The 11,400-nt window shown below is 34.2% G+C and overlaps 1 protein-coding gene across 1 annotated transcript in view; it reads left to right on the plus strand.

Annotated features, from left to right (window-relative positions):
- The window catches only part of LOC116337068 (protein turtle), a 168,880-nt gene that overhangs the window by 143,108 nt on the left and 14,372 nt on the right, over positions 1 to 11,400 (plus strand). Inside the window, exons 14-17 of the mRNA XM_031761373.1 lie at positions 1,466 to 1,599; positions 1,870 to 2,044; positions 2,994 to 3,280; positions 4,744 to 4,980. Coding sequence (XP_031617233.1) covers positions 1,466 to 1,599; positions 1,870 to 2,044; positions 2,994 to 3,280; positions 4,744 to 4,980 — 833 coding nt within the window. The remainder of the gene's footprint in view (positions 1 to 1,465; positions 1,600 to 1,869; positions 2,045 to 2,993; positions 3,281 to 4,743; positions 4,981 to 11,400) is intronic.

The raw sequence follows: 11,400 nt of genomic DNA on the forward strand, positions 1-11,400 counted from the left end.
ATGAACATGTTTTTAACAACGTACAAAATATTTTTCCTCTTGTGCATTGTGATGCAATTGTATTGGGAGTGTATTGTATTTTTAGATTTGCTTGCAATGGTGTACGATGTGTATGTGTGTGTGTGATTCGATCGTCCATTGCTTCTATTCCATTCAAGCGAGATGCTTTCGATGTTCAATTGTTATTTTTCCGTCAACAAATGAAAAAAAAAAACATTGTCTGTGGATAACATCCGACCTCCAACGGTGACTTCGTTTGTCATTTTCTTAAGCTCCAATTCCCATTTCCGTGTGATGTTGTCGTTGTCGCCTTTTTCATGACATTTCTTTCAATAAATTGATTATTGAATTCTGGAAACGAAAGCGACACAAAAAGAAGTGGCGAATAGGAAGAGAGAAAAAAAACCGAACGAAATAAATAAATACAGGAAAAAAAAACTTGTTTACTTGTTGTTAATTCTTTTTCTTCTTGTTCAATCAACTGCAACGTTGCTTTATATATCTGCATGCCAGTGCCGACTACTGCCACTGCTGCTGTACACTTGATCGCACAATTGCTATGTAAAGTTCATATTGTGTTTGGCTGTGTGTCTATGGCACATTCTATGGGGTTACTCACGAAATTCCATTGAAACTAGTTTTTCTAATTTTGATTATCCCAATACGTCGTGCTACTGAAAATTAATTTATTACTTCACGCAAATCGAGTATCTACAAGCTAAGAATCCAGGTTGATTGAAAGCTGTCACAGCTGTCTCTGACTGCCAAACACACATTTCCGATTTCAAGTTGAACAGTTTGTCAAAAAATTTACGCGAATAATTAAAAATAAGTTTATTCTTATAACAAGATAATAGCCGTAATATTCGCCAGTTGTTTCCAGAGCATGCCATGTGTGTGCATTCTTAATTTTTACTAGTTTCTCTACTTTGCAGTGGTCGTGAGTTGCCCCATAACACATTCTTTTTATTGTTATTGGCAATTGCAACCATTTGCGGTGGCTACGATGTAACTGCAAAGTGCAACCAAAACAGGCTAACGTTTTATGACCAACAATCAAATATGAAATGTGCGGACTGTGTATCGCATTAGATATGAACATTAAAAAGTATCTCAATCGTCTTTTCAAAATGGTGTTCGGTTCGTCTCTGACGCTTTTCTCCACATTAAAATTGAAATTGTGAATTTGCCAAATGAGCGAATCGTGTAAATTTAAATTCAAATGTCAAGAGAATGAAAATAAGTGAGAGAGAGAAAATGATAGTCAATTCATACTTTGATGCATTGAATGAATGTTCGACTTTTCGTTGGTAAAAATGGTTCGTTAATTCAGCTCGATGTTGAGTATTTTCATTGAGTTTCGTTGCGATGGTTGATGGTGGAAGAGAGCAAAATTTTCAGATGAATGTGACGTGGTTGATATTGGAATATTATGCAAATTATTTAAATGAATGTTGATTTACAGGTCGTCCCGATCAAGTACATAATTGTACAATAACGAATATTTCGATGACATCGCTGGGCATTCGGTGCTTGGAAGGCTTCAACGGTGGTCTCACTCAATCATTTATGTTGGAAGTGCGTGACATGAGCACACAGGTAATAATGACATTGAATGACCAAACTGTGTTGCGCCATTTTCAATTCAAAAACGGAAAATTGCATCTCACCGTGTATACGAAAGAATATAAAGAATATAAATGTTTACGATGTTGAATGGAAAATGGCGCAAGAAAATCTTACACTAGAGATCCATTTCGCGGTGTCGTGCTGTCGACATCCATCATATCTAATAAAACAATTTTCTGAAAATAGAAACACAACACACGCTACATTTCTTTTCTTCTCTTTCATTTTTCTCTGCAATAGGATATAAGAGCGAATTTTACTTCACCGGTGGCAAGGTTTGCCGTTTCAAATTTACATCCGGGCAGTGTGTACATCATTTCCATTTACGCATTCAACTCGAAAGGACGTTCAGATCCAGCCGTTCTGCCGGCAGCAATGCTTCGACCCGCCGAAAAGCCGCTTACTGCCGAAAAAGGTGAGATGGCAATAAAATGGTTTTTTCCATATCGTTGTTGTTGTCTTTCTTCTCGTGTTGTTTTTTTTTTTCGTCGAAGGAAAATTTTTATTGGCAAAAAAAAAGAAAACACTTTACAGATAGAAATAGACATACAACAAAAAGAAATAACAGTGTACAGCTTCGGGTATTCAACTACTAGCGAACACCTCACAATACACAATTGTTCACGATTCTCTCTTTCTTATTTTTCACTTTGCCATTTTCGTGCATGACAAAATGGCACATTTTCCATGGCACAAAACAATGAGCGAGTGCCTCAAATGGCAAGCACAAATCCTTTAATTTTCATGCTTTGCACATCGCATTAAAGAGAATAATATGAATAAGCAGGAGGAGAGGGAGAGAGAGAGAGAAGAGCTTTGCTTTGCTTTCATTTTGTATAACGTCCACTCGTTGTGTCGTTGTCTTGATGCTTTTCCTTATTCGTGCACATTTTGCTCATGCTGTCGTACATTTCTTTTGCATTTCTCAACGCATGTTTCTGCTGTGCAAATGTAACGCTTGTCAAAAAAGTTGCCAGTTATGATACAAATAGCAAATAAATTATTCATATTTAAGCTGGTTTTCTACATGTGCATAGCTCACGTCTCTCTTTCTTTTTTTTTATCTTCTGCTCCCGCCGTGAGTCTCACGTCTTTTCTCTTTCCATTTTGTCTCTCTATCAAAGAAATCGTGAAAATAAAATCGCAAAATTTCCTCTTTCTCTCACTCTTTGTCAAGTGAACAAGTTATGAATTTATAAAGCTTGAATGCTTTACACGAATTTTCTGAACATTTCATTTATTTATGCACGCACTGATTGCCATAGAAATGCATCTCAATCAACATATTGCGCATTTTTTTGGTAAAATATCATTTCATTTCATTTTGATGTTTGATGTTGTTGTTGATGTCTTTTATGAAATAGAACGACCCCGTGCACCGATTGCCTTGACGCCGATGCTTTCGGTTGTTATCGGTTTATCGGCAGCACTTGTGATTGGTGCATTGGCCATAATCGTTGTATTGAGATTGCCATGCGGTGGACGACGACGAAACCGTTTCAAGCGAAAGGAATTGTCGCAAGGTACAACCACCGGTGAAGGTTCACCAGGTCCAAGTGATAAGAGTATCGGTAGCAGAGAGCTCGATGGAAACGAAAGCGATGAAAAAAATCCAGATATTATACCAGACACAGTTGATTCGGATGATCAGGTAAGCAAATAAATCAATTTTTTTGACATTTCATCATTTAATATTGAATTTGAGCATTAAATCAATTGCTTAAAATGCAAACTAGTCAATATATGAATTTGCTTATTGGTTATGATTTTGAATGCAATCAAATAAATTCATATAAACAAATCCATAAATTTATGATATATATTCACATAACCAAGAGACCACTTGGTTTACTCAATGCTTTGTTTATCATATTCTGATTTTATGATTTGAATGTGGGCCGCCATTCACATGAACATTATTATTTCATTCCCCGAAAATTCAAATAGTTTTGCTCAATGAAAATGGTCGATAAAAAAAAATTGCTCATGCCATTTTTCTCATTCCGATTTTCAAACTAATTCCAATTTATTTATGCTGTCTAATTAGTAAATTAGAGCAAACATAATATAATATTGCTGGGAATACGTGTATGCACAGTGTGTTTATACACAGCAGCAAGAATAGCAGCACCTTTCCAAAATATGTGTACATTCTCATGTCAAATTTTATTTAGCTCCGAATTTCCACTTTATTATCTTCTCGCATACAATAAATAATAGATCAACAAAAGCATTCGACTTGCAAGCAAAAAAGATGGTGCAGATAAACGGATATGGATGAGACGGTGTTATACGATGAGACGGAAATATTTCTATATATAAAATATCCTATAAATTTATGAGAGAGACTTAAAACTCCACATGCACATATACATTTGGGTGAGAAACCATCAAATGGTTATAAGTTTAATATAAGGAACATACCTGAGCGCCTTCCATTTTCAACACCAATTACTGATGAAGTCATTTATGGAATAAAATGGAATGTTTTTGATTCTATTTGGATAGTTCAAATACTAATTAAACTATGAGAGTCATTCTCTCTCTGCTCAGAAATTCTCGCATTTTCATCATCCAGCATTTTGTTCTTTCGTCTCACTCATCTTTCGTTCCGATATAAACTTGTGTCGTTTATAACGGAAAGTTTTTTGTCGGTTTTTTTTTTATTCTTCAATTTTGAACGATCATGTGACAGAGAGATTAAGTGACAGACACATCGATGGCAAATCGAAATTGTCTATCATACGAAAATAATAATGCAATGCAATCTATTCAAATGCCTCTTATATAGAAAATCGATATCCAAACATTTCCAAAAATGCTAAAACTACACTTCGCCAACTAAATAATTTCAACATTTTCTCTCTCTCTCTCTTGACAGTTTCAAACTATTTCTCTGAATTTCTCAATTTCTCACACTCTGTCAATCAATATATCTAACCCATTCACCGCCGTTTTGCAATACTAGAAAAGTTGTTGGTTTTTTATTTTCTCTGTCACTAGTTTAAGCTTTAGTTAGCAAAAACTTTCAGACACATATTGAGCTGAAAAACCAAATACACTTGTATATGGGATAAAATGAAAACGATAATATTTTCCATTGCTATCCATCAGATCGAGTACATTCATCGAAGACAACATATTTCAACAATTGATACGAACAGTCCACAGCGTGGCGGAGGTGGCGGTAGCAGTAATGTTAGTTGCACTGTAAATGCAGTACCAAATCAAACATATGTATCAGCTAGTGTACCAATCCATACGGGACACGCGCCAGTAAACTACTGTACACTTCGAGCAAATGGTAGCAGTAGTCAAGCGTCGGCAAATATGGGCTCAACATTATCGATGGTAAGTATTAAACGACTAATTAATATTTATTAAATGACATTCGAAAAGTTTGAACTTCATTCGAGAACATTTTCAATCCCCAAGAAAGTTATAGCGATAATTGATATGATTTCTCGATTGCTTGACCATTTTAAATATTTAAAAAATTGCTTGCAAAAACAAAATGCTATTGTTTTCGGAACGTATTTGTTTAATTTAAACTCAATATTATACAGTATGATGAAGAGAAGGAGGAGGAGGGGGCAGGCAAATCTGACCTCACACACTACTGACGGTATAACAATATTAAAAGTTTCTCCATGTCATTAATGCACAAGAAAATTGAAGCTAAATATCTGTCTCTTGTGAAAGATACACCGGATCGTATAGCACGCTTCAAATACTAATTTTCAATGTGATTTATATTTGTATAAAACAACTTGAACCTTTCTCATAAAAAATGGAACAACTTCATTAAATATAATGATGCGTGAAGCACATATTCTTTGTCACTTTATGAACCATCACTTTCTAGCGCGTCATTCAACTCGATATAGTTACACTTCTTCGCTTATTGTGTTGCTGGGTGGATTTATGTTTTCACTTGCAAACTTGCAACTTAAAAACCGGCAAGTGCAACTTGCCAACCAATCAACATAAAATGAAGGTGTACTGTAACAGCTTTTACTCCGAAAACATATATCTCTCTCTCACACATTTTGCTACTTGAGAGCCACACAAAGTATGTGGGGCAAAGTATTCGTTTCACTTTTCATAATGAAACTGAACTCTTTTCGCTATAACATGCTAGGAAAAGCATTTGGCCATAATACCACTCCAAAAATAAGTAAATATAGTTTAAAAAAAGAAGTTCCTTTTATTCAATATATGATATGACTAAACGTGTCAATGTCCATATCAAATATTTTGAAGGTTAAAAATGTTCATCATCTCAATTTAAAATTGTTACCCAAATTTCATCCGAATAGAAATTATACAATGAATGATTTATTCATTAATTGTGTATGAGTAGATGATGATGATTATTATGTGAAATTTGTTTGTACAACTAAGTGTGTCTTCAGCCATTCTCGGAATTTAATCCAAGATTAAATTTACTATTTCAATTAAAATTTTACATTTCAATAAATTTGCTGTATGAGATTTCAACATCAATCATACATAGTATGCTTCTTCTTGTTATTTATTCGTTTGCGCAACGAGAGAAAATCGCACCGCATTATTTGTAGCATAATTGATGCGATCCTTTCACTTAACGAGATATGTGTGTGTATAGATGAAAACAAAACAAATAGTTTCATAAATCAATAGGAAAGAAAATTGTAAAACTTGTATATACTTGTTTAGTCGAAACAATCTCGGGTAATATAGAGTGTGTATCGTGTTTTTGCATACAAATTGTATACAAGACGTGACAGTCGAGTTGTATCTGTTTTTACTAAAATTGTCAAATGTGTGTACATTTGCATGACAGATTTTCGCGGTTGTTTTTGTTTTAACTATGTCGTACACAAACTCCTTCTCGTGAGTTTTTTTTTTGTTCCCGGCTTGTTCTTTCGCTCTATTGCATTAGAAAAAATCATCGACACACACCGGCCATTGTATTTTCCTGTGAAACAACGTTTTCCTTCTCTATTTGTCAACTGCATAATAAAAATGAATCGTATGCGTATATGCGCTTGCATGTGCTGTGAAAACAACCGTAAAGCATATCAATTCCCCATTGAAGACCGACAACCAAAACACGAACAACGAACAAAAAAAAAATCGCACGCTGTAGATAAAATTTTAATCCGGAAAATAATACGATAACAATATTAAGAGAGAATTTTTTTTTCTCTCGTGGTTATGGGTTCTGTTTTCTCTTGCTACATTTTAGTTACATAACACATACACCAACAGCAATGATGAACAACGAAATGCGTTAAAATAAAATGCGGCGGTGGCGACATATTCAAATGGAATTCGTTGTGTGGCGGTTTCTCTCTCTCTCGCACTCTCTTGCCCCCAATCTCTCTCTATGGACATTGTTTGGCTGCTTCCTCTGTTCTGTTTTGCTTGCATATTATATAAATGTTGATAGTGAATGAACTCACAAATAGTTGTAAATGTTGAATGTAACACGCGGTCAGAGAAAGGGAGTGGGAGTAAGAGTGAGAAAAATTCACCATGAAGTTGAGGCATTGAGGAAGACAGCAATAGCAATAACGGAATGGTCGACAGAACAAAAAAAAATTATGGATATAAATGAACTTTGCGGCCAGAGCCGAATAACCTGCCTGTCTCAAATATAGTTGTAACATAATCATTTTTTCTCTCTGCCATTCCACATTTTTATTTATCGTTACCGCGCTCTCAAACTTCCATTTCTCTCTCTCCCTCCCTTACTCCACCGCCCTTTGGCTTTCATTTTAAATTCACTTTGCGATTTGAGTGCGTGTGTTTGGTCAATTGTAACAATGGTACTGTTTATTCTTATTCAAATTGTGGCATTAAATGCATAAATTATTCCGCTGTTAAGCGTTTTTACCGAGAAAAACATACCAATTAATTCCATATATATGTGTATGTGTTTGAAATTGAATGGCAATCCGTTATGAAATCGACAAATAAGAGTATATAAAAAAAGGAGTAATTGTAGAGCTTTCTATACAAAATAGACACACGATTTCGCCTATGTATTCGTTTGCCACTCTACTGTGTGCGAAAAAGCCAGGAGTATTGTTTGCGATACAATATGAAATTAAAAAGTGAGAACTGGATGACATACCCAGAGAAATAAAATAGTTCTATTTATGAAAAAAATGGTGACATGTTGTGATTTATTTTTGAAAAGTTTTTTTTTTCTTTTCCTTTTTTAGACATTTGATCGATTAACATAACATAAAAAAATTAAAAACTCAGTTTTGCTCAATGGCTGTCACTGATCAGCAAATTTTATTGCTTCGATTGTGGGGGCAACATTCGCAATTTTCCTCATACAAAAGGACTGTTTTCACTAAACCATTTAGATTAATAAAAAAATTGCATTTTGCATCGATTGCACGTTATTGCGTGTGTATGACACATACATTTAAGTACATAATAAAATTAGAATTAAAATTATGAAAAAAATGCGGAACAATAATTGAATTTTTTTTTAACAAATTGCATTACATGTGAATTTTGACGCCAGAGCTTATTCGTAATTTGATTATTATTTGTAATGTACAAAAGCAAACACACACACAAAGAGAGAGAGGGGGGGTGGCGTCTATGTTTGCTTGCACGCTCAATCGCGGTTGCATATTTTCAATAAACGGAATTTAAAATGTCACACGCTGGCTGGTGGAATGTCAGCATTTTTGCATTGAATAGGTAAAATTATTTCCTTTTATCATAATAACAACATGTGTTTCTCACGCCTGATGCCATCGAGCAAAAACGATCACAGGCAAACGCACGCCACTCTCTTTCTCTTTTTCTCTCCCGTTCGCTTCTTCGTTGCGAAGTGACAGAAATCACAAACGCGCTATCGTTAATCGTTGTTGTTTATTGTCATTCGTCGCATGTTTACATAGTATAAAATAACTGCACGAGATATGAGGCATCTACAGTGCACAGTCCTGTGACACACACACACATAGATATGCACATAAAACAGATGGCAATAACATGCTAGAAAATGCAAAAAAAACGCCCATGGATGGACAAAAAAAAATACTCACCCATAAATCCACAATTGGTACAACAATAACAAAAAAAAGTCTACCAATGCAACACGAACGAATGAACGATGGAATATCTGGTGCATAGTAAAAAATTAAAATATAGCACAGAATATAGAACTTTTATTTCCGCTTAAATTTCCGTGAATCTGTCTCTTCGAAATAATTATTTTAATCAAATGTTTTGTGATTTAAAATGCAAAATAATGTTATTGTTGATAGGGTTTTCGATCAAGTATGCCGTTCACAGTCTGATATGCATATGCTTTGCTGCAGCTGAGAACCACATAAAGTGTTGACGCAACATCATCATCACTTTCATTTTGACTTGTTTTTTTTTAATTGCCTCTTGAAAATCTGCACAATTCTATTCCACATATTTGCATGAATTTGCTGTAATTTTTTTTTCTAACGAAATAGATTTTCGTTGAGCTGGAACATGCTGAAAATATTCGTTTCCTCTACGATTGCGTTAAAATATTAGTAGCCAAAATAAAATAATGAAATCAAGTTTAGAAAACTTGAAATTTTCCATGACAATTGATAGAAACTCGTCACTAAACTCATCACCAAACTCGTGTGCAAAACTGAAAAATGCAGACCGTGCGAATGCTACTTGTTCTGCTTAAAATGGAAAATTTAAATGTTTAATACAATTTAAAATAAAAAATTGAATAAAAGTCCTTCAATGTTTCACACTTTGTTTTCGCTCATTTCAATTGAAAAAGTATAGTTCCCACATGAAAGTACTGTTATTCTCGTAAAATCTTGACTACACTGATGACAGATCTGTTGAATTTTTGTCTTTGTATTGGATAATATGAGACTACAACCATTTTTGTGACAAAATTTGTCCCAAAATGGATTGGAGTCTCATATTAACTAACTTCATTACTATATTTATTCTCAATATTAAATAATTATGATTAATTCTGTTATAAAATCGAATAATTCTAAACATATTTCAAGAGATAAATTAAAAATAAACTTTGAATTACTCAAAATTAATCTGTATTACATTCAATTATGAAAATTAATCGGAAACAATATTACGTAAATTTTACGTAATGCGAGACCATAAATGTCAAAATTGTATCATCTTATCTGAAGCATTCAGCGTCAGACGCTTATTTTAAACAAACCAAGCAAAAGCAATAGTTTAGTTCAATTACTGTGATTATACATATAAATATATATTATAAATTATTGTTGTTGTTTTTGAATTTATTCAAAAAACATGAATACTTCTGATGTGGTGTGGTAAGTTTATATTCAAATTACGAAATCATGTATGAAATATAACAACTTTTGATGATTAGGGCGAAAATGCGGCTATGCAGTTTCTGGCCGGCCACCATGATAAAAAATCCGCCACCCGAAATAAAAGATAAAGGTCTACCTGGGCAAATATGCGTGTTATTTTTTGGCACAAATAAATAGTAAGTTTGATGACAGATTTGAAATATTGTGTATCCATAACTTTGTATTTTTTAGTGGCTTTGTGAATGCTGAACTTGTGAAAAATTACTCTGAGCACCGTGAAAGATATTCGGCGAAAAAAACAAGAGGTTTGGCCAATGCAGTAGCTAAATGTGATGAATTTCTCGCCAATCCGGTAAGTGATGAGTAAAGCATATTTACATTTCTTTTTTCATACTATTTTTTTCATTGATTTCAGTCCAACTCTAAAAATGTGCAAGCTGATTTGAAAAACGGAAAAGTTTCTTTACAAAAGTCACTGCCATTTGAAATAAAGAAAGAACCAACTGACGAAGACTGTTATTTAGAAGAACAAATAGACGTTAATATACAACTCAATCAAACTCAAAACCCTGAACAGACATGTAACAACGCGGAAAACCAACGGGACTTGAAATGTGAAGACAAGTTAATACTTGGTTTGAAAGAACAGTTACAAAAAAATTCTGACGGAATGAAACGTGAAATGATGACGCTTAAATCGAGTATAAATTCATGGACAGCCCAATATGATAAGCAGCTACGTGATTTGAAAGAATTGGTCAATTCAAAAAATTTAGTGGCCAATGAAAATTGCGACAAAAATATTGAAGCAGACCGACATCAGATTAAAATACGTGAGTTGGAAAAACAGCTAACTGAGAGTAATGTTGAATATGCAAATTTATTATCATTAATGGAAGACATGAAGAAAAGTACATCTGAACAAGAACTTTTGTTAAAAACAAATACATATAAACACAATGCAGAAATTTCGGTGTTAACAAGCAAACTTCAAAACATAACCAAACAACATGATGTGTTAGTCAAGAAAAAACAATCGGACGCGACGGAAATTTCGGCTTTGAAGGCGAAACTTGGTGAGATGGTTGGCGCAACGCAATTGGTCACTGATAAAGTGAGTGAAACTTCACCTGAACACGATTTGCTTTTGAAAACGATGTCACTTCAACATGCTGAGGAAATTACGTCATTGAAGGCAAATAATGACGATATAACCAAGAAATATGAAGACACGGTTAAGGCAAAACAATCGGCCGTTGATAAAATGAATGGATTGTCAGCTCAACATGAGTCATCGCTAAAATCCATGTCGGATCAACACGTAGCGGAAATTTCTGCATTGAAGACAAAACTTGCTGAGATGTTGGACGCGAAGCAATTGGTCACTGATAAAATGAATGGATTGTCAGCTCAACACGAGTCGTCGCTAAAATCCATGTCGGATCAATAC

This window comes from Contarinia nasturtii, unplaced genomic scaffold (genome assembly GCF_009176525.2).
Source record: "Contarinia nasturtii isolate CC-2019 unplaced genomic scaffold, AAFC_CNas_1.1 Cnas_scaffold_78, whole genome shotgun sequence".
Taxonomy (NCBI): domain Eukaryota; kingdom Metazoa; phylum Arthropoda; class Insecta; order Diptera; family Cecidomyiidae; genus Contarinia; species Contarinia nasturtii.